The 23,876-nt window shown below is 44.4% G+C and overlaps 1 protein-coding gene across 2 annotated transcripts; it reads right to left on the reverse strand.

The window, feature by feature from the left end:
• Nucleotides 1-3,521: 3,521 nt before the first annotated feature.
• SEC22C (SEC22 homolog C, vesicle trafficking protein) lies at nucleotides 3,522-22,080 on the reverse strand. Of its 2 annotated transcripts, XM_035129785.3 has the most exons (7): nucleotides 21,992-22,080; nucleotides 17,324-17,533; nucleotides 15,664-15,827; nucleotides 13,570-13,749; nucleotides 12,963-13,081; nucleotides 11,015-11,080; nucleotides 3,522-8,952 (listed from the first exon to the last, which is right to left on the reverse strand). In XM_035129785.3, exons 2-7 carry the CDS (start codon nucleotides 17,503-17,505, stop codon nucleotides 8,752-8,754), a joined length of 912 nt encoding a protein of 303 aa, XP_034985676.3. In that variant the 5' UTR covers nucleotides 17,506-17,533; nucleotides 21,992-22,080; the 3' UTR covers nucleotides 3,522-8,751. The 2 variants fall into 2 exon arrangements, with proteins under 2 accessions (XP_034985676.3, XP_060136927.2); XM_060280944.2 differs by lacking the exons at nucleotides 3,522-8,952; nucleotides 11,015-11,080 and adding an exon at nucleotides 11,665-12,068.
• Nucleotides 22,081-23,876: the final 1,796 nt, after the last annotated feature.

Consider the following 23,876-nt stretch of genomic DNA (forward strand, 5'->3'; position numbering starts at 1 on the left):
TTATTCCAAAAATGAAACCTTCACCTGGTTGTAAGTATTAAGATTATTCCAGCAAGAATTAGTCTTTCTGTAAAAAAAAAAAAAAAGATTTAAATCAAGTCTTACTGACTAGTGATTTAAATTGTGATTTAAATCAATTTGTGGGCGACACTGCAATGCACAGAATGCAATGCACAGAATTCCTACAGACCAGTGGGTTGGGGCCCGCCAGTGTCACAGCCTGATCCCCAAAGGTGGGTCACAAGGTGTCCCCAAACGCCTGTTTGGGTTAAAAGTGTCTCCTGGGTGGAGTTCACTGAAATAGCATTATTATATTATTCTGTGGCCTCTCAAGCTCTTTCCTCAGTAGCCAGTAACATCCCATGTGCCTTTCAATTTCACAGCGGTGCAGCGTGCTTCAAAACTTCCAACCGTTCTCAGAAATATTTTAAACTCCCCATTTCCCTCTGTGTGTGGCGCTTCACTTCTGATGGTTGGAACGCGCCCAGGCCGCTTTTATCCAAAACTTCAAAAGGAAAAGCTGCCCCTAATTGCTTCCTCTGCCGACATCAACCAGTGCGCCTGTTTCACAAGCTCAAACAAGAGAAGCGACAGGAGTGTTGCACATACAGATATCTGGAAGAACCACTGAGTGCATCCAGGCCCCGCTTTCTTTTTCGGAGTGACGGGAGGTGCGGGACCGAGAGGGAAACAGATCGAACACACGAAGGGATCTGGAACAATTCATTCAGGATCTAATAAAGGAAAACTGGGGGACGACGGTAGCTCAGTGGCAAAACGCATGCTTTGTGTGGGAATGTTCAGGAAGGCAGGAGAGGATATCAATAGCAAGTTCTATAACTTAGCAGAGTTTTACATTCCCTTTTTAAATGCACAGCAGATAGCTGGCTGCAGGCTTGTGTAAGCCTCTCAATATTAGGTTCCTGGTAAGTTCCCTTAAAGGTAAAGGGGCCCCTGACCATCAGGTCCAGTCGTGTCCGACTCTGGGGTTGCGGCGCTCATCTCGCTCTATAGGCCGAGGGAGCCGGCGTTTGTCCGCAGACAGCTTCCGGGTCATGTGGCCAGCATGACAAAGCTGCTTCTGGCGAACCAGAGCAACACACGGAAACGCCGTTTACCTTCCCGCCGGAGCGGTCCCTATTTATCTACTTGCACTTTGATGTGCTTTCAAACTGCTAGGTGGGCAGGAGCTGGGACCAAGCAACGGGAGCTCACCCCGTTGCAGGGATTCGAACCGCCAACCTTCTGATCAGCAAGCCCTAGACTCTGTGGTTTAACCCACAGCGCCACCTGGGTCCAGGTAAGTTCCCTTATATCCCTCTTAATCTTGTGTAAAGTATATAAAAAGAGGTTTACTCACATCATCAGTTCACAGTTGGATCCCTGAAGGCAGACAAATATAGTTACAAATATGGACGTGTGGATCTACCCCATACGGAGGTTAATCGCAGTGACTGCAAACTGCAGTTCACACAACAAAGGAAGATGGAAAAGGAGGAATCAAAGAGAGGGGGTGTGCCCTTTTGTTACCTGGGCAGGTAAGGTCACGCCCACATTCAGTCACATGCAAAGTATGCCCCAGCCAGGAGGAAACAGGAAGTTTTCAACTGGCTGGACTAAACATTCCCTCGCATGTCCACTCTAGGAAAACAAGGAATGTTGTACTTGACTGCTACTTATGTATCACATCCCACACTTTGCATGAAGAAAGTGCCAAGTTCAATGCCGTAATTAATTCACAGGGGTCTAAATGACATTGGACCAAAGAAAAAGGCTGCCCGACTCCTTCGGCTCCACCTCCACCTCCGAGATCCCCTGGTGCGGCACTTTTTGTGGTTCCCCATACCTTAAGGTTCGGTCAGCCTTCACTAGGGACCAGGCCTTTAGCATGGCAGGTGCTGCCCTGTGGAACTACCTGCTAGTAGACGTTCACCAGGAACCACCGTCGCCATTTTTCCAGGGCTTCACAACATGCAATTTTCCTTTTCACCAACCAGTATCTACTGATGAATTCTCGGATTTTTATGCTTTATGGGTATTTGTAGGCAGGGTATTTGGCAATAATAATAATAATAAATTTTTATTTATACCCTGCCCTCCCCAGTCAGAACCGGGCTCAGGGCGGCTGACACCAATAAAATTACAATAAAACATAAAAAGCAATTAATTAAAATACAGATTAAAATACAGTATTAAAATTTAAAATGCAGCCTCATTTTGAGTTGTCCATAAATTCAAGCCATGAGGGAGGAAAAATGCAGGGGTCAGACTAAGTCCAACCCAAAGGCCAGGCGGAACAGCTCTGTCTTGCAGGCCCTGCGGAAGGATGACAAATCCCGCAGGGCCCTGGTCTCCTGTGAAAGAGCGTTCCACCAAGTTCGGGCCAATACTGAAAAGGCCCTGGCCCTAGTAGAGGCCAATCTAGCCACCTTGTGGCTCGGGATCTCCAGAATATTGTTGTTTGTGCACCTTAAGGTCCTCCACGGGGCATACCAGGAGAGGCGGTCCCATAGATACAAGGGTCCCAAGCAACTGAAATAAAATATGGGGGGGGCAGGGAAGCCCCGCCCTGCATAATCGAACACAAGGTACAGCACACAAGCACTGTTTGAATGGCAATGCCCATCATCGTTAGGGGAGCCAAGCCCCCTCAAATATTTTATTGGGAGGGGCTGAGGGGGCCTTGGCCCCTAGGAGTTGGCTCCTATGTTTGTAGGCTGATTTTATTATTTTGCTCGGCGTAAGCTGCCTTGATATACTCTATGGAAACATGGGTTAAAAAATGCTTATACATAAACAAATATAAATAGAACCCTGCAGCTTCAGATAAAAAGGAACAGGGGGCAGCTGGTAGGAAAGATTATTATAATAATAGTTATTTAAATCCTGCCTTTACCCCAGACCAGGACTCAAGGTGGTTTGTACAAATCAAAACAACACAGATAAATTGCGAAAGAAAAAAAAGAGGGGGGAAAAGAAGTTATTTCTCTAAAAGAACCAGAATTGCCACTGCCAGGCAGAGTAGGCAACGCTGGCTACACTGGCAAATAGGAAGCTGCTTTTTACTAGGTCAGACTACAGGTTGCTTTTGGGAGGTTAGAGGAGAAAGGGAGAGGGAGAGGGAGAGGGAGAGGGAGAGGGAGAGGGAGAGGGAGAGGGAGAGGGAGAGAGAGAGAGAGAGAGAGAGAGAGAGAGAGAGAGAGAGAGAGAGAGAGAGAGAGAGAGAGAGAGATGGAAGTTTTTAGGAAGTGGCATGACAGAAGTTGATAAAATTATGCATTGCAAGGAGAAAGTGTGTAGAGAGGTTTTTTCTTCCTCTCCCATAACACTTGTGGGCATCCGACAACCCTGTTTTCCAAGCTCCCCTTCATCGGTTTTGACCAGCCACAAGAGCGTCCCTTACATGCAGAGCTGAAGGCTGGACCTACAGTTCTTTCAGGACCCTGGAGAGTTCCAAGAGGACTTATGAAAGAGGCAGGACTTACCAACTCTATGCTGTACAAATCACAGGTCACAAGTAATTACAAAAAGGCCATTTATTGTTTGACTTTTAATTGTCCGTTAGTTTATATACATATGTACACTCATGCAAAAAATTTTTGACTTCGACAGCGACGAAAGATCAGTCTTTTTATAATACAGTGCAAAAACATCTTCAGAAAAATGGTACGTCTTTTTCGACACGCAAAAAAAGTATGAGGAATCTCTTTGGTTTGAAAATAAAAAGGGGATGGGAGCTTGCTTAAAATCCTAACCTTCCTGTTAATTTTACAAATTGAAATGTGGCATTAGTTGGCTGTTACTAAAACAAAACCCAAGTGTGGAATGAGGAAGCAGGAATGGGCATCATTTTCTAAAGCTGCACAAAACCATCCTATATGGGTCCTTTTCAAAATACATTCTTAACTCTGCCCCTTTTCAGCATGGTTTTAAATAATCGATTTGTTGGTTTGAGTTGTATACAATGCTAATCATATCCAATTAAATTAATGTGCACGGTTAACTTAGGTCCATTCAATTCAATGGATCTACTTTGAATAAAACTTGGTTGGATATAATCCCGTTACGTAAACAAGATACAGTGGTACCTCTACTTACGAATAACTCTACTTACGAATAACTCTACTTACGAATAACTCTACTTACGAATGTTTCTACTTACGAATGTTTCTACTTACGAATGGAGCTCCGTCCGCCATCTTGGATGCGGTTTAGATAGGATTTTTTCTACTTACGAATTTTTAGATAGGGTTGCTTCTACTTGCGATTTTTTTCATCCCAATGCATTCCTATGGGATTCGACTTACAATTTTTTTTGACTTACGAATGTGCGTTCGGAACACATTTAATTCGTAAGTAGAGGTACCACTGTAAATCTCTAATGGCTGCTAATATCAGGAGCCTGCTGGGACACTCTTGTAACAGTTTACACAGCAAATGGGAAGCCGGTGTTGTACTTCATCGGCAGGAGGAATTGTTCTCTCACAGACAGTCGCCTCTTGCCAGCTGCTCAGAAGTGAACATAATAAAAGCAGAAATACGGTGGAGTAGTCATAATATTAACTCAGAAAAAAATAGGTGGCTTGAGCCTTGTTGAGAGACGCGCTGAGGACAGATAGCATGGACAGTCTGGACGGCAAATGTGTTCCCCTGAAAGACCACCAAATATTAGGGTACAAAAATAAAACCACAGAGATACCATTTGATTGCCAGAGTTCCTTCTAAGCGATTTACAAGTACAGTGGTACCTCTACTTACGGACGAAGCTCCATTCGTAAGAAGAGGTACCACTGTACAGTAATGGCATAGCAGCAAGACGGGGAAATTGTTCCAATCACTGCTGTAAAGACCCGGCGTTCAGTAATGTGATCAACTCCACATCTGGGTTCTGCCGCTTCAGACCGTAAGTTGTGGGGCTCACATGATAAAAACATTTCATTAAGCAAAAGAAACCATCTCACGAAGTTGTTAGGAGAAGGGTTCTACTCTAGCCTTCTCCCTTACACGCTGGTTTTTCATGAGCAGGGAATTTATTTAGCATTGGGGAAATTTCCACCCGGAAAGCCCCCACCCGTAGACAAACTCAGACGCAGACCACCTCAGTGAGAACTAGGCTCATAGAATCAAAGAACTGCGGAGCTGGAAGGGTCCTCGAGGGTCATCTAGTCCAACCCCAGGCAATGCAGGAATCTTTTCCCCCAGTGTGGGTCTCAAACCCACGACCCTGAGATTCTCATGCTCTACTGACTGAGTTATGTCTCATTAATTTCCCCAATCAGCTTAGCACATGCCCTTTAAAAAATTTTTTTAAAAAAAAACCCAACTCAAAATATGTGAAAACAGCATATCAAACTTGCACTTCCTCCTTTGTTAAAAGACACAATATCAAAATAAAGAATGGCTGTTATGGTCAAGAGGGTGGGGCTGTAGGCTTCGGCCTGGCAATCCTTGGCTCGCCTTGAGGTTGATTTGGGCAGCCCTTTACCCAATCTTTAAAACCAGGAGGCAGTAAGCACACTGGGCTAAGATTCTGCAGGGAAAAGCAAGGCCATAAAGCACTTTGCACTGCGTATGTGGCTTCCCTGCAGGTTGCAGATCGCCAGAATGGAAGTGGCTGACCGACAGCAGTGCCACCTTTGAACCAGCCAAGGGGCCCCAGGTGGAAGCACGGAACTAGCTGTGCAGTTGGTTACCCACATTGCACAAACCTTTGCCCTGCATTTGCCCCTTTGGATTCCCCTGTGTCCTGTGGAAATCTGTATAGGGGTTGGCACAGGCCCAGCCTGAACGCCAAAGGCATTGCCTTGAAAAGAAACCCCACTGATTTCCTGCGACGCTTCCATGCATGAAGTAATTACACAATTCGAGAAGGAATCATCCACTTGTGTGAATGCCCCACAGGTGAAAAGAAAAAAGCCTGTTCCTAAAAAGGAGAGAGAAATGCACTTTCTGGCATGCTAGTTTTCTATCCTGAAGGGAGTTTGTGCGTTGCTTCATTCAAAAACGCCATCCCCACCCAATCACTGTACCAAGAGATTTTTCTGACTCTTTGGATAATCTCTAAGCTTGCTGAGGGTCACAGGCTAAGTTTTGAAGACCTTTCCTTTTAAGAAAAAAATAATGAAAACACAGATGGAGCGCATTTCACAGATATGCTGAAATTAGAAGGGGAACAGGATGTATTTGGGAAAGCAGGCAGAGGAGAGGCAATGCTTTTGGTAGTGAAGGGGAAGCAGGAGATGATTGTGAGTTGTTTTTTGTGACTCGAGGTGGATGTCAGCTATTAAATAAGCAATGAAGTCTCAGTATGAGCTACCAATAGATTTTAGAGAATTATTAGTTTCTTCAGTTTTCATCTCAAGCTATGTGCAGACTAAGAAAGTTAATTCTCTCCATCCTTTCTCTCCCCCAAGTCAAGAGGGAAAATACAAAATCCTGAGTAGGGGGCTAAGTCCTGCAGGAAATGCAGTGAAGATGGATGTGGGACTGGTTTGCTCGGTGGCAGTGCAGTCCAACAAATGACTCTAAGCCCAAACTATCACAAGTAAGAGAGTATCCTGTAAAACATCTTAAATCCGTCACCGAGAAAAACTGCATCAAAACTTTACACGATAAACTTTGTTCCAAAAGTTATCAAAAGGGTTCACAAATGGTGTAAATGCTGGCATATCTCTACACATTAAATACCGGACTATACAGCGCAGTAGAGGCTGAGAGGAGCACAGGTTCTCGTTACTGCTTTAGAAAGTGCATGCTCTGAAATTAAACTCTGTTCACAAATCTTAAATACATCCAGTGAGCTGCAATAAGAGTATCAGGAGGGAGGGAGAGAGAGAGAACCTGCTCTATTCTCAGTTACAGGGCAATAGCTTCCATTAATATTAATCATATATTCTTATAAAAGTTAAGATTGCACAGAAGGTGGCAGCAGGGGGAGGAGAAATATTTTCAATAAATGTGCCTGAATTGTATCAGGGCAGACTGTGAAAGGGAGACTGAAAGTTCCTTCGGGAAATTTTCTGCTCACGGAAAGCTAGTGCATCAGGGAGGCTATTGGGAGCCCCTGCCATAGAGCGAGTTGCTTTTTCTTTTTAAAAGGTGTGGGCGGCAAGACAGGAAGGCAGAGAAGCTGGGACTGGAGCCCAGCCTTGTTTCCCGGCCTTCTCTATAGACTTGTCAGAAGACTATCTCTTTCTTTAGTCTCATTTCCTTAGCCCACAGGACTAGAAACATTTTTGTTTACTTACCAGTAAGTGAAAACTAGAACTCTTTAAGAATCAGAGCAGATGCACCAGTTGCCAGAGGCCACCCTAAACCAGTGCTGTTGCTGGCAAACAATTTGCACTCTGGTCATTATTTAAAAGCTGCATGGGGAGCAAATGGGGGGTTCATTTGTGGTGCCTGATCCCCACCAGTGAGACAATGCCTGGTGCTGATATCTCCCACCCGTCTGTTCTGCCAACAGACCTCTTTTTTACCCTGTTCTACCTTCAGTGCCTTTGTACAAGCAACACACAGGCCAGGAAGGAAAAGTGCTGAATAGGATGTGCAAGGAATGTCCACCTGGATGATTCGCAAAGGAAGATCCACACCACTGATGGTGGTGCATGTTGGGACTGGTAGGGCAGAAGGCTGGAAGCCCAACAGCAGGTGGCGCCAGAGCCAATGACAGGCAGAACCAATCAACGCTAGTTTTGCCCCCATCCTCCTTCCTGCCGAGTTACACAAGAGCAACACTGAGACTAAAGAGGAGGAGGAGGAGGAAGCTGACAGATGGAGTCAGTTTCTGGGCAGGTTGCGAGCAAGAAAGCAGGCAGGTGGGGCCTGGCTGAGGGCAGACCGAGGCTGGTGGGGCAGCGCCTCATTTGCCCCAATGGACCACCTTCCTATTCAGCTCTTCAAAGAGCCATTACCTTTAGCCTTTTCCTCCTGTTACCTCTAATACATACAAACTCGTTCATTGCTATTAACCTAAATGCATGCAAACTGCATCTTACCGCTCGAGACTATATCGGATGCTACTCCCCTAGCGTAGTCACAATAAGCTGCCTACCATTTAAAGCCATCTTTGCCATAAAAAAAACACGAACCATTCTATTAGCTCTACCTGTGTCTTAAACTTGTGGGAGTTGAAAGCCTAGCCTTTGTGGTGCCGTGTTACCACACTTGTGGGAATTGAAAGCCTAGCCTTTGTGGTGCCGTGTGGGTATTTGAACCGACTGGGACGTATTTAGGGGGGTTTTCAGCGTGAAAACAACAATCACCATCCCTGTGTGGCTTGCCTTCTCCAGTGGGGTATGGACTGATGTTCTGGGGTTGTTGTCTAGAGCTCTCCTGCTCTCTGCTTGCAGGACACTACAGATCAGATTATTTGTTTTATGGTTGCTGGAAATTGCAGCCTATCTTTCTCCCGGAATCCCGTAACAGGAAGGACCCCATCAGGCCCTCAGCTCTGCTTCACTCCAGGGAGGACATCCAGATCATTCTCTAGAGTATGTGCGTTGATCTGAAAAGGACTGGTGCTCGAAGGAGCCTGCCTTATGTTGGACACCGTTTATGCCTGTTCCCTTGAGGTTCTATAAACCCACAACTGTGGGCTAAAACCCATTCTTCTGGGAAAGGCTGGGTGACAAAAAAAAACCTCGCCATATTACACAAGCTGGTTTTGACCAGCGTTAAATACCCCCTTTCCCAAACCAGACATTTTTTTTTAAAAAAAAACAACCCGCAGCTGGTATTCCGTGATCGCTTTCATACTCCAAAGTCTGGCTGTTTCTCCACAACTTGCCGTGTCAATATCTGATGGGAAGAAAGGGAGGCCACTCCTATGTGGAAAAGTATCTGCCAGATGTTCCTTAAACCATACAGGTAGATGTTGCATAGACAGACTGTGACGAAAAGTACAAAGACCTTTATCTTCCTGGCGGAACTGTAGAACAGGTAAAGGCAGCACTGAAAAAGGAAGAAAACCAGAGAGAAGTTTAGCAACCAGGCTATGAAAGGAAGGGACATAGCTTCATATGCAAGAGTTCCTAGGTCCAATCTCTGGCTTCTCCAGGTAGGGCTGAGAATTTATCCTGCTTGAAGCTCTGGCAAACAACTGAAAATCATTGTAGACCAGCGGGTTCTCAACCTTTTCTGCTCCCAAGGACCACTTGAAAATTGCCAAGGGTCTGGGCAGACCCCTGGGCCCTGAATATTATCAGGCCGTTGTCATGCACATGTTCCAGATGCTGTATTTTTAGTGCTTCTTTTACTTTTGATATTTTATTTGTACCGGTATTTCATGGAATTTCATGCAATTCAGTGTTCTTCACAGATATACTGCGGACCACCTGAATGAAGCTCACAGACCACCAGTGGCTTGTGGGCCACAGTCGGAGAACCCCTGGAACAGACCAGGCCAAACTAGATAAGACCAATGGCTTCGCTCAGCATACAGTAGGTAGCTTCCCATGTCCCTGTGAATAAACAATGTCAGCCTAGATGGCTCAGCTTTTCCCCCGGATAATAATTTTTATTAGTTTTCAATTACAATAATCCAATCATTAGCCTCATTATAACAATGCCAAATTATAATACAATTACTAATTCCAATCATTTACATGCCAAATTATAGAATTTAGGTGGCCCCCAGCGTGCTAGAATTGATAGTTTGGTGATTTACTTTATTTCTGCATTCCAAAATCTTATCACCGTAATTTCAATTACACTCAGGGTGGATAAAAATCAATGGATTTTTTTTTATTTAAATCGGATTTTTAAAATAAAATGCTTTTGGAGGAAAAATCTTTCTAAAGATAGTTTTCTATTTAAGTTACAGTATAGTCCAAAGGCTATTCATCAGGAAATAAGGATTTGTTTTAAATTTTTCATGTGTGCTAAAACTCAGTCTGTTTTGTTTGTTAATCGTTTAACCACATCAGTTAACAAGCATGGATACATATGCTATAATGTTATTGTTTTAGTTAAATACCGGTAAATTGTTTAAATTGTTATTAAGGAAATGATTATTTTTCTCCTTCCAATAAAGTACAGCAGAAAAGTTGTCCAAATATAAACAATAATATCATAATTACCTGTCTTTGTATTTCTAATAGTATAACCAAATCAGTCATTTTTGATGTAATTGTAAAAACTACTCTGAGAATTTATTATTCCAAAAATGAAAACTTCTTCTGGTTGTAAACATTAAGATTATACCAGAAAGAATGAGTCTTTCTGTAAAAAAATGATTTAAATCAAGTCTTCCTGACTAGTGATTTAAATCATGATTTAAATCGATTTGATTTAAAGCAAATCCACCCTGATTACACTCCAGTCAAAATATCAATCCCTTATACAACAACTGCAATTTTATCGACTTCCATTCGTATTGGCACATTAAATGATTTAAAAATCTACAGGTGAACCATTCAAACTACAGTGGTCCCTTGACTTACGAAGTACTCGACTTACAAAATTTCGAGTTACAAATGGAAAAAAATGGCCGCACACTTACGTTTTTTCTGACATCCAAAAGGAAAACCGTTGCGGTTTAGATGGGGTTTTCTCGAGTTACGAATTTTAGATGCGGTTTACTCAACTTACGAATTTTTCCGTTTCCATGCATTCCTATGGGAAACTGCTTTTTTCGACTTACAAACTTTTCGACCTACGAATGTGCATTCGGAACGGATTAAATTCGTAAGTCGAGGGACCACTGTATATCCTTGTTCTTCCTGTCTGTGGCAATTATTCTGTCCATGATGCTTCTTCCTTTCCTTGTAAAATATTATGTCTATCTTTTCCCAGTTGTTGCTGTTCACTGTCATGCCTTGGGCTGGATAGCTCAGCTGGTTAAGAGCGCCGAGGTTGCAGGTTCGATCCCCATTTGGGACACCTGCATATTCCTGCATTGCAGGGGGTTAGACTAGATGATCCTTGGGATCCCTTCCAACTCTACGACTCTATGCAAGACTGTAAATCATTTCTTGTCTGGTTTTTGTGGGAAGAAAACAGAAACTATACTTACCAACAAAAAGCAGGCTACAAAGGGCAGGAGAAATGCTATCACATTTCCAATTCCTTTGCGGTCTTCCTGTTGGAAGATGACATTTGAAGGTCAAATTAACTCAGTCGGTGCAAATAAGTCCACAAAGTTATTAGACCATCTTGCCTGCCCATCTATATCTGTGTTAAGTCATGTGCATCTAAAAGGAGGGGGCACAAAGCATTTGGAAAGCCTCCCTGACTGTGTGCAAGCCTGAATGAATTTGTTTCGAGAAGGTACACAGTGGTCTTTATTTTATTACTTCAGCACTCAAAACAACGGAATCAGGAAGGAACTAAACCAGTATTTAACTTACAATTAAGACTGTGTAAGCAGTGAGTCATGTCACTGAAGAAACAAATGTAAACCAAAGTACTCTTCTAGTTCAAAATTATTCCACAGAATTTTTTTTTTAAAGTTTGTAAAACAAACAACAGCCCCATTGAGTGGGAAATGGCGCTTGCACTCACGTCAAACCCATCAAAGATGTCAAGAGCTCTTCTGAGATAGAACAGTTCATCTGTTTTGTACAGAGTCAGGTTTAAGTGGTTCACATTTGACTAGCTTTCAACTTACACAGAACACTTTGCAATATCAAAGTTACTCTTGCTCTGTTAAAAAGACAGAGCAGGGGGCTCCACTGGGCAAAACATGTAAAATAAGTCTAGATATTTATTTAACTCTCTTACTGGTTTCATTATGGGACATGGGTGGCGCTGTGGGTTAAGCCACTGAGCCTAGGGCTTGCCGATCAGGTCGGCGGTTCGAATCCCTGTGACGGGGTGAGCTCCTGTTGCTCGTTTGCAGTTTGAAAGCACGTCAAAGTGCAAGTAGATAAATAGGTACCGCTACAGCAGGAAGGTAAACAGTCTTTCCGTGTGCTGCTCTGGTTCGCCAGAAGCGGCCTAGTCATGCTGGCCACATGACACGGAAGCTGTATGCCGGCTCCCTCGGCCAATAAAGCGAGATGAGCGCCGCAACCCCAAAGTCGTCCGGTTTCATTACTGTCTTGAAAGTTGATTCCGCAGTTGGTTCCCTGTCAAAATTTATCAGTGGCCAATTTGCAGGTATTCATTTATTATTTTAATTTGTATGCTGCTTTCCCACATAAAATGTGCCCAAAGTGGCTAATGACACGAAAGCAAAAATTGCAAATAAACGCATCAGTACAATTAAAGGTCTAAATGCCCGATAATGTCAAAAGGTAATGTAATGATCCAAATAAATAATTCATGTTGAAAATATGGATATTATAACATTTTAAATGTATAATAAAGTAAACTATCAGAAAACGTATCAACATATGTTGGTGGGTTAAAATATATAAACCAGAGTCAAATATGATAAGTGCTTCTGCTGCAATCAGATAATAACAAAAAGTATAAACAGCAGCCAATACCAAACAGCATGAAAAACAAATAAAGTGCGTGCATTTTCTTTTCATAGAGGCTTAACATGCACACAGTTCATAGTAGCTTCACTCTGTACTAGAAAGTCTCAAAAATTGAAGTTGCTAACCTTGGACATCTGAATCGTAAGTAATTACCTTTATAGCCACATGGCTGTTGTATAAGCAACTAATGTTCCCTTAACAAAGATCACCACATTAACCCAGCAAGGTTATATTGTGTTGTTGTTGTTGTTGTTGTTGTTGTTGTTGTTGTTGTTGTTGATTATAGCTCACCCATCTGGCTGGATTTCCCCAGCTACTCTGGGCAGCTTCCAGCAGAATATAGAAAATCATCATGTCAAACATGATTCTGGAAATCAACCCTGCTTGTGGGTTTCCATTAAGATATATATCTTGGCCACTGTGAAAACAAGATACTGCACTAGTTGAGCCACCAGCCTGATCCAGGAGGGGTCTGGACTGCTACCAAAGTAATTCCCATCTCCAGCCTCCTCGTCCCCATGTCATCTCCCCAGTTACCTGAAATGAATACTCTGCAAGGTGAACACCTCGGATGAGATTCAGTGCTCCACACATAATGTTGAGAACAAGAGATAAGATTCCCAAAGCAGACACAGGTTGCATTCTGTGAGCAGGAGCTTCAGGCCAGTTCAAGAAGGAAGGGAATGAGAGAGAAAGACAGACTGATGAGCACTGCTATGACGTTTACAGCCATCTCTCATGTTTCTTAAGTACTCTGGTGTCTGAACTAGTTCCACACAGCATCATTTGCAAAGCACTTATTCCTGTATCCCCTCTTGAGAGATCAAGATCTGGGTAACAATACTGATCTGCCGAACAGGGTTATTTAACAAAGCAAGTCATGCGAACCACTTTTAGTGTGTTTAAAGTTTTACGTTAAAATTCTGATGATACTATAGCATCCAAATAATATGCCACAACTATTACAGAAGTGAATAGGATGCCTTTGCAAGCTCTTATTTGTTCTTGCATTTTTGGCTGTGACCACGGCCTATCAGCTGGAACTATTAGTGAACTGCAGTAGAGTTAACTAGCAAGTAAAAGTATCCAACCAGCTCCTGAGTATGGCTGACAAAAGAATCCACCTTTGCGGATTGCGACTCACCAGATTCCATGCAGAGCTCCGTGTGGCCGTTCACAATCCCATTCCTCAGCTCCGCATCTTCCAACTTCACAAGTGCAGGAGGCCGCAAGAGGAGCTCTTCTTGGATCTTTTCCAAGTTGAACTTCGTCTGTGCGCAGTTTGTGTAATTGAAACGGCCTTTGACTTTTTGAATGACATTGTCTGCATCAGAGAAGCAAGAAAAGCAATCACTGAAAGGAAGAAAATTGCCATGGGACTGGCTGGATGCAGAGGAGTGGCAGGAGGCACACGCTGGGGAACACCCCAACCCCAACCCCCCAGATAAGGCGGCTCAGAGCAAGGGAAGAGGTGGTAGGACGAAGATGGGAGAGAGAGAGAAGAGGGAGCAGACTGAGAGGAGGAGGTATTGGGAGCTGAAGAGGTAACATGGTTTAGTGAGCAGGGAGAGTCTGCGATAGAAAGCAACCCAGAATCAGAGGCAGAAGCAGAGGCGGCCGGGGGGGGGGGGGGGACAAGAGGCAAAAATCAGGCAGGCTGCTGAAAAAGCCAGGGGGTCACCCCATCCTGCTGTGACCAGCTCTCCTCCCCGCTGGTCTCTCAGAACCAGAAGAGGTGTGAAGAGGGCAGAGCAAAAGGCAAGGTGACAAAGTCTCAGATTGCTTGGGAAGGACCCAGGGTTGGAGGAGACTCAGGGGACGGTGGGAAGGCAGGGACCTTCCGTCCTCACAACTGCCTCATTAGGGCAAGAACTACCAGAAAGGGTTGCTGCGCTCACTAGGCCTGCCTCCTGAGCTGTTTTGCTTCTTTGGATAAAGAGTTAACTTCACTGATGCGATGTCACACCTGACCTGCTCCTGACAAAATGCATGCAAATATGGTGTAGTGGTTAAGAGTGGTAGACACGTAATCTGGGGAACCGGGTTTGCGTCTCCACTCCTCCACATGCAGCTGCTGGGTGACCTTGGGCTAGTCACACTTCTCTGAAGTCTCTCAGCCTCACTCACCTCACAGAGTGTTTGTTGTGGGGGAGGAAGGGAAAAGAGATTGTTAGCCGCTTTGAGACTCCTTCGGGTAGTGATAAAGCGGGATATCAAATCCAAACTCTTCTTCTCTTCTTTGGAAAACATATGCAGCCCATGGAACTAAACTTTTCCGAGTGCTGGATTTGTACAGAATTTGCATTTGGTGCAGAATAGATGCAGCCTGGTCAAATGTGCCACAGCTTCCATGGAATAAGTGCTAGCTACTTGCAAGAGAAGGCAATAAGGAATGTACCTTCCCAGGGCTGGCCAGGGTGGGGAGAGAAGCACTGACCACCTGATACTACCATAGGGCTACTGGAAGTACACAAGTACATCCATCAGAAATCACTGGGAGAGAGGGTCTTGCTTGCACGGTGGCAATGACCTACTTCCACCATTGGAGGCAGTAGGCCTCTGACTACCAGTTCCTAGGAATCACAAGTGGGGAGAGAGGGCTGTTGCACTCAGGTCCTGCCTGCAGGCTTCCCATGGGCATTTGGTTAACCACTGTGAGAACAGGATGCCAGACTAGGTGGGCCACTGGCCAGAACCAGCAGGGACCTTCTTATATTATTATGCAGAGGAGGACACACAAAATTAAGAACTGCTGCTTTCACTGAACAAGCAGCTCATCTGAAGCAAATGAACCTAACTTGGATGGTCTTAAGTTCTTGAATAATGTATTTTAAATCTTTAATGTATTTTAAATCTTTGTTGGATTTGTTGGGGAAACCCAGCCAGATGGGCGGGGTACAAATAATAATATATTATTATTATTATTATTATTATTATTATTATTATTATTATTATTATTATTAAATACTCCAACACCACATATGTGTGCAAAATGTTCAGCCCCAAATAAGTATCACAAATAAAGAGATTATTCCACTGTTTGGGCAGGATGGTTATCGCTATGCTTCCTCTCTGGCAGATACCATCAATTGAGGTTAGGGGCATTAAGATATATCAGCAAGTATACGGCAGAATGTTAGCCGGGCTTCTTGATTTGTTTGAAATGCGATGCTTGCTACCAATTCCTGAAGAGGAGGCAGAGGAGGAGGGAGAGAGACAGAGCAAGCATGGTACGCACCGAATTCTAGAAAAGCATACGGTCTGGAAGCCAGGCCCACACTGGTGGCATCATAGGTAGTGGCAAACTCCCACTGGAGCTCTTCCAGAAAGCAGAACGCCATGGCAGCTGGGAAACTGCTGGTGCAAATCCCCATGCAGGCCACGTCTCCAGAAGAATGAAAGCTGAGAAGAAGAAAAATCCAGGATTCACTACAAGCACCAGACACAAACTTAACTAAGGTACCAGAGCAGCAAAAGACACACACACACACACACACACACACACACACAAAACACCAACAGCTGCAGTCACAGCTCCACACCTAGAATCCCAACACTGTATGAGATTTATTCCCTGTGTCTGCAATCATGGGTTTGTTGTCTATCACATGACGGTGTATGTTTACATTCCACAGAGTGGGAATGAAGGAGACAGGATGCTTGTGTTACTGTGTTTCCTGAAATGGGATTATGGTCCTTTGTTTTTTTTTCCTCTTTGCTGTCTGATGCCAGAGAGGGAGCCATGCTGCAGTGCTCCGAAGAAGAAGAAGTGTTTGGATTTGATATCCCGCTTTATCACTAGCCGAAGCAGTCTCAAAGCGGCTAACAATCTCCTCTTCCCTTCCTCCCCCACAACAAGCACTCTGTGAGGTGAGTGGGGCTGAGAGACTTCAAAGAAGTGTGACTAGCCCAAGGTCACCCAGCAGCTGCATGTGGAGGAGCGAAGGCGCGAACCCAGTTCACCAGATCCGGTTAAGTCTACCGCTCTTAACCACTACACCACACTGGCTCCGAGTATATTATATGTAAATAAACATAGATTAGCCAAAATGTTGAGTTGCTGACAACTGTTACGCAAACTGCGAAGACTCGGGGGATCCCTAAGTGTGCTGATGTCTCCAAGGCATCAGTCGCTGTGATGTTCGGGTTGGAGAAAGCTTTTGAAGCTCCCGAACAATTGACCAGGAGGGAAAGAACATGCCAGTTGGGCATGTTTGTTTGCCAAGGTCCTACTCGTGTGTAGGAGGCTCCTGTAACAGTTTGCTGCTCAAGCACATAACTGCATCCCTTGCCTGAAACAGATTGTGAGCCTTACATTTCCACTGATTTTAAAGAATATCTCTCAATATGCAGGGGGTAGGCTTCTGACCAGAGTTGTAAAAACACTACCCTTTGCTGAGCTTGCTGGTATCAGAGACCACAGCTATGGATGTGTGCTTAACTTGCATGTTATCAGGAAGTAACCTTGGACAAGGTTATAAGCAGAAAGAGGTTACAGAGAGGCTTGGCCAGATGCCCTACTTGACTTTAGCACCCCTCAGTTTTGGAATTCGAAAAATTCAACACGCTCTACAAGTCGCACATGTCATCTAAGAGGCATCAATCACAGCATGTTCATCCACTTTAAAAATCCAGTTTATTCAGGCTTTCCCTGATGGCTGTAGGTTGTTGTTTTCTTTTGTTTTTCAGATTGTGACACTATGCATCTCTTGAATTTTAGCTGGGATTTTATTACCATGCCTTTTCTAGTAACTGTAGATATATATTTTAATGAAGCAGAGTACAAATTGTGTAAATGCATAAATAAAATGTTGCTATCAAGGGAACACTTATGAACGTACCCATCAAGGCAATTTCAGGGGAAACCTACATTTCTCTCAAGCTGAAACATGACTTACTGTATACTGAGGTCACATTCTTTGGCTGTCCCACGCTCTGGATACTGTGTCAGAATGGACGACAAGGTCTTGAGTCTCTTCCTGCATTCCAAGAAGTCCTGGTCTAGGTGGAAGTCCGTGGAGGCGGAGAGTGGAAGTCCATCCCTCACCCGAACCACGCAGGCAAAGAGGATCATGGACATCCTCCACAGGAGAACTCATGGGGGCAACCTGGAAATAAGTATTTCGTTTACTCAATGTACTCATTTGCTCCCCTTGAGCAAAACCTCCCACCGCGGCCAACACGGTTTAAAACGAAGAGTTACAATACATACACACACACGAGAGAGAGAGAGAGAGAGAGAGAGAGAGAGAGAGAGAGAGAGAGAGAGAGAGAGAGAGAGAGAGAGAGAGAAGCATAAAACAGCAGGAACAATGTGTTGTTGTTTTTCCCCAAGTCTGACTAAAAGTGGAACTGTGCAACCTCTCAGGAGGTTATGAACTCTCTTTCCTTGGAGGTTTTTAAGCAGAGGTTGGATGGCCACCTGTTATGGATGCTTTAGCTGAGATTCCTGCATTGCAGGGGGTTGGACTAGATGACCCTCGGGGTCCCTTCCAACTCTACCATTCTATGATTCTACGGAAAGCAATGCAGAGCTCCACACTGGAGAACCACGTATGGCTCCTTGGAGGAAAGGTGGACTATAAGAGTAACAACAGATAAAATAATTAATGAATTTTTGAACGCCACATGGCAATGAAAAGACATCACCGAGCTGTGGAGAGCATTCCAGAGTTGGTGTGCCACAACTGAAAAGGTGCTGGTCAGGGGGTCCTAAGTAAGCAGAGGGATTCAGTGAAGGACCCGTGAATAATATATTCTGTTTATTTACTTTTACACATCAAATTTAAGAAAATATATCGAAAGGGAAAGAAATTCAAAAAAGCTCAGTGACAATAAACACTGTGCGCTCACACTGAAAACACACACAAAAAAGCAAAGATCTTTATCACCAGGGAAGTTCAGGAAGAAGTGTCTTTTCTGAAAGTGCAACAGGGGTGGGTTTGATTTTGGTTTTAAATTCCAGTAGGCTGTCATTTCAAGTGAGGATAATATTCTGTTGGGAGCCGCCCAGAGTGGTTGGAACAACCCAGTCAGATGGGTAGCATACAAATAATAAAAGTATTATTTAAAGGTAAAGGGACCCCTGACCATTAGGTCCAGTCGTGACCGACTCTGGGGTTGCGCGCTCATCTCGCATTATTGGCCGAGGGAGCCGGCATACAGCTTCCAGGTCATGTGGCCAGCATGACAAAGCCGCTTCTGGCAAACCAGAGCAGCACATGGAAACGCTGTTTACCTTCCCGCTGTAGGGGTTCCTATTTATCTACTTGCACTTTGATGTGCTTTCAAACTGCTAGGTTGGCAGGAGCTGGGACCGAGCAACGTGAGCTCACCCCGTCACAGGGATTTGAACCGCCGACCTTCTGATCAGCAAGCCCTAGGCTCAGTGGTTTAACCACAGCGCCACCTGGGTCCCTAAAAGTATTATTAGTATTATTATTATTATTAGAACTATCTACTCCTCTCTGCAAGTGTCCTAAGGCTAAAGAACACATGTAGCACTGTTAGTGGGTTACGTTTGTCATATTTTGTAAAAGAAAAGAAAAATAAACCACATTTTTAACCACACACCACAGTCTATAGAACAAGAGCATAACTATACCCCTGTCTAATCTTAAAAGATAAATAATCCACCACGTTGCACAAGACTTCAGCCAGGTTCCAAAGGATAATTCCAACGATGAACTTTCCTCAATGAATCTCAGTTGTCTGCAGGCTGTTTTCAGGATGAACATGCCGTTCCTAACAACTTAAGGTAACATGTTAATGTTCTGTTTAGAGCTTGATAAGCTCTTTAATCCTGCCGACATTGAAAAGCTCTTTAATCCCAGCAGGTTCATATATATATCCAGTTCTAAATGGGCACCGAATGCATTGTTATGAATACCAGGGCATACAGGTAGCACTAAATGAACTCATTGCTTGCCCACCCTTTCCTTCCAAACATCAGCAGTTCTGCAGCAACAGGATCCCTCCTCAAATTAGATTTTTACACACACTTTATCCAGAACAAGCTAATCTACACCTTAAACCAATACATCCCCCCCCCATTTTAAGCCGCTCTTTCCCCATCTACAGTTCAAAACTATCTAAATACCCTTTCCATAGTGTTGCCTTCATATTGTAAACCAACCCATGATCTTCAGATGAAGGGCGGTATAGAAATTTAATCCATAATAAAAATATATCTCCCCACCCCCCACAAAATACAGTGGTGCCTCGCTTAACGAATGCCCTGCTTAACGAAATTTCCGCTTAACGAAAGGATTTTTCGAGCGGAGCTTGCCTCGCTAGACGAATGCGTTTTACAAAAAATTCGTCTAGCGAATCGCGGTTTCCCATAGGAATGCATTGAAATTCAATTAATGCGTTCCTATGGGCAAATTTTTTTAAAAAAAATTCAATGCATTCCTATGGCATTCACTAGACGAATTTTTCGCTATAAGACCCGTGGAACGAATTAATTTCGTCTAGCGAGGCACCACTGTACTGCTTTATGATCTGTATACTACTACTCTTCAGTACAGCTTCCAGGATGGTTTACAAAATTATAAAACACATAAGAGAAAAGAAAAGATTAGAAAAGATGCATTACACTTGAGAAAATTCCTGTTCCTCGGTTACACTTAGCTTTGAATTCCTCAAGTTCTCAGAATCCCTACAGAAGTCTCCTCAAACCACCCCATTACACAGGGTGCCAACCACTCACAGTGACTTTCTAACCTGACAAATTCCTCTTCCATCACCCTTTCCGAAATAAGTAACTTGAGGGACTCCATCTAACAATCCGTCTACCTTGAACACTGCGCACCATACCTATTTGCAAGGATCCACTTACTCATCTCCCAGCCTTGGCTACACAGGCATAGTTTTTTTTGATCTGACAATGACAGCCCTACTAACTCTACAAAAATGCCCCTTCCCCCTCCCCTGCCCGCCAGAAAAGGCCCAGAGTCCCTTGGTCCCAGTTCCATAGTGGAGAATCTGCTTTGCGCTTACAAGAAGCCCCAGGTTCAATTCCTGGTATCTCTAGGTAGGGCTGGGAAAGACTCCCATCTCAAACACTGGAGAGCTGCTGCCAGTCAGTGTAGGAAGAAACACTGAGCCAGACAAGTGCCTTCCTATGTTCCCATGGGTTGTAGACATCTGTCTGCTAATTAGAGCAGCCTACCCACACGCTTATTTTAACTTTTTGTATGTCTTAAGGTAAATTGTTATCAGCTTTATTGCCTTATCTTTTCATACACCTCATTGAGGGTTTGTTTTGTTTTACAATCAAGTGATGTATTAAGTTTTATGAATTAAATAAATAAATGATTTAGTTTTATGAATTAAATAAATAAATGATTCAAAAGCCTCACAAATTGGGTGTGTTTTCTTCTGGTGCGTTCTGTTTCTGTGGTGGGTTTCCTTGCTGCTCCTTTGCTTTTTTTAAAGTACTGTACACTCCTGGCTTGTTTCACCAGCATGACAAAGGCTTCAGGCACGGAAACGGGGATAATATGCGTCAAAATTAATAAGTACGGACTTCATTAGGACCAGCATGCTTGCCATCTTATAATGTATGTCCCATTTGCTCAGGGCTGGATGTAGGTTTGATGAGTCCCTACCCGGTAAGTTACTGAAGGTAATGGGGCCCTTTATATGCCCAGCTGTCCTTTTTCAAAAACAAACTGTCACTGTTTTTTTGTGTTGAATATATGTTATATGGTAATTTACGGACCTAATAGGTATCTAATAGGCATTTGCTGCTCCAGAGAAGCGGACACGGAGCAATGGATTCAAACAACAAGAAAGAAGCTTCCACCTAAACATTAGGAAGAACTTCCTGACAGTAAGAGCTGTTCGACAGTGGAATTTGCTGCCAAGGAGTGTGGTGGAGTCTCCTTCTTTGGAGGTCTTTAAGCAGAGGCTTGACAGCCATATGTCAAGAATGCTTTGATGGTGTTTCCTGCTTGGCAGGGGGTTGGACTGGATGGTCCTTGTGGTCTCTTCCAACTCTATGATTCTATGATCTCAAGCCATTTGCACATAACAAAAATGCATTTTATCAAAGTAATTGTTGAACCGAAATACAATTAAGAAGTGTATCTTATAGTCTAGAAATGTACATCCAGGGTATTTTTTTCCCTTTAAATTTTTTTGGGGGCCCCAAGAGAGTGGGGCCCTAAGCTATAGCTTGTTTAGCTTATACGAAATCCGACACGGCATTTGCTACAGAGAGAGTGTGTGTGAGGGATTTATTCATGCAATTTGTTTCACGCCCTTCAAGCCGAGAGTGGCGCACACGACCCCTCCTCCTTTCTCCCATTCAGCCTCACAACAGCCCCGTGAGGTAGGCTTCGCGGGGACAGAGAGCCACCCAGAGAATTGCGCCCATTCCCCCTTCAGCACCACCGGCTCCGTCCCAACCAGGTCCCCCTCTCACTCTCCTCGCGGTTCCGCTTGCCGCGCCCCCTTCCGACGGTCACCCCTGGGGTGTGACCAACACGCTTCCTTCAGTCAACGGCCTCTGCCCGCCCCATTCCCCGAGGCCCCTGACCCTCTCGGGGCTCTCGCCTCACCTCGCCTTCTCCCCTCGGGGCCTCGCCGTCACAGCGGCCGCGCAGGCAGCGAAGGAAGCGGCGTCCACCACAACAAACGCGCCTGGCCCGTCCATTTCCGGCTACAGAGATGGAGGCGGCCGGAGCGGATCGCCATAGAGACGCCGGCGGGAGAGCGTCGAGCGCCTCCCGTTACAAGTCCCGTCAAGTCCCGTGTGCCCTAAGAGGTAGAAGTCAAATGCGCAACCTAAACTTCCGGTTCCGAAACGGAGGGGCGCCTCCATGCGAAGAGTACCTGCGTAGACAGAGGAGCGGCGCAACTCCAACTTCAGGAGTGGCCCACATGTGGACTACAATTCCCATCAGCCTTGGCCCGCTGGGGTGGGGGGGTGGGGTGTCATCGAATCCCACCCTTCCGAGGAGGGGAGGGCATCCCGAGGGTTATCTAGCCTAGCCCAACCCCCTGATGCTCCAACTCTTGGCAATCTCTCTGATGGAAAACGTCAAAATCCACAGCCGGGCGGTGCCGGTACGAAAGGTTGCTAGCTTTTTTGTGGCATTTGGGTTGGACCTCATAGAGGCAATGCGGCGGCGGCGCTGAGGATTTTGTCGTCGTCCTCCCTCTGCTGCGCTTATGAATCAACCTTTGTTTCCTATGGGCAAATGAAGGGAAGACCAGGGCTGTAAGCGGGGCTGCAAGAGCTCTCGTACCCTCCAACATTTCTCCGATGGAAACTGGGACATCCTGGGACATTGTGGAATCTAATAAAAAATCGGGAAGGCTTCTCTAGGGTCACCATCATTTCTGGAGCTGATCTCTGCTCCTCCCAGTATTTCCCAGTGGTCACCATGGACATCTGGTGGTGCTGGAAAGGAGGAACAATCCAGGACCTGGGCAGAGCTCCAGAGAAACAATCACCCACCCACCCATCTGAACTGCAACACAGAATCGTAGAATCATAATCCTAGATTATGAGCCCTTAGGAGACATAACTATTAACATTCAGAGCAGGATACAAGTCAAATAAATGAATAGCATACTTGAAACCACATTTCTTAAATATCATCATGTCAGGGTAGCAATATTAATTAGGGTTAACATGCTGTGGTTGAAAGAATTGCTGCAAGAGTCTGGCTTCTTATGGAATAAGGACAAAGTGATAACAAAGGTATCAAACCCTCAAGCGTTGTCTGCTCAAATTTTGTTATATTGTGTGATCAGGTGCAGAAATCTACTAAAATTGTTGGGCAGTCATGGAATCAAATGGCTTTTGTTTAATTTTGTGGGTTAAACACAAAATGAAACATGAAACATTCTAGTGGAGAGATGCCAAAAATTAAGACTTCTCTGACTGTCCCATGTTTGTGAAGTGCCCCATGTATAAGGATGTTCATAGCAGATTTCTGGTCTAAACATCTGTCAAAATTAGGGCACTAAAAGGGATATTTGGAATTAGATCTTGCCCTTAAAAAACAAACCCATTGCCTCTCTGTCTTATTAACGTTGAGCAGCTGCAAAGCAGTACAGCCAAACTGGCAGGGCTGATGGGAGCTGGAGTCCAAAACACCTGGAGGGCACCAGGTTGGTGAAGTCTGAAGTGATGCAATGCCACATATACTTCTTAAGTCAGCTGCTGCCTTTTTTATCTCTATTAAACAATGCGGTGATTAAAGGGGGAAGGTTGCCAAAGCCTTTGAGAGTCTCCTGTAGCGCACAGTTAACACATATAAAAGCATTCATTGGAAACAGTCCTTTCTTTGTCTCTCTTTTTCCTGGCTTGCAATACCATTTCTCTTGGCTTCCACCAAGTGTCACTCTATATGACACTAATCCTCCTCCATCTGCATTCAGAACAGCAATAACAATACTTAACATTTATTTAGCTTATCTGAAATGTTCAAAGTG

Source organism: Zootoca vivipara, chromosome 11 (assembly GCF_965207765.1).
Source record: "Zootoca vivipara chromosome 11, rZooViv2.hap1.1, whole genome shotgun sequence".
NCBI classification, from domain to species: domain Eukaryota; kingdom Metazoa; phylum Chordata; class Lepidosauria; order Squamata; family Lacertidae; genus Zootoca; species Zootoca vivipara.

What these genes read in the sequence shown, in the direction of transcription:
- SEC22C (XM_060280944.2), bottom strand. Translation starts at nt 17,505, where the DNA reads ATGTCCATGATCCTCTTTGCCTGCGTGGTTCGGGTGAGGGATGGACTT. An exon ending in GAATGTGACCTCAGTATACA is followed by an intron (nt 15,828 to 17,323) that starts GTAAGTCATGTT and finishes TCTTCTTCTCAG; the next exon opens with CTTTCATTCTTCTGGAGACG. An exon ending in GTATGCTTTTCTAGAATTCG is followed by an intron (nt 13,750 to 15,663) that starts GTGCGTACCATG and finishes TCTCTGATGCAG; the next exon opens with ACAATGTCATTCAAAAAGTC.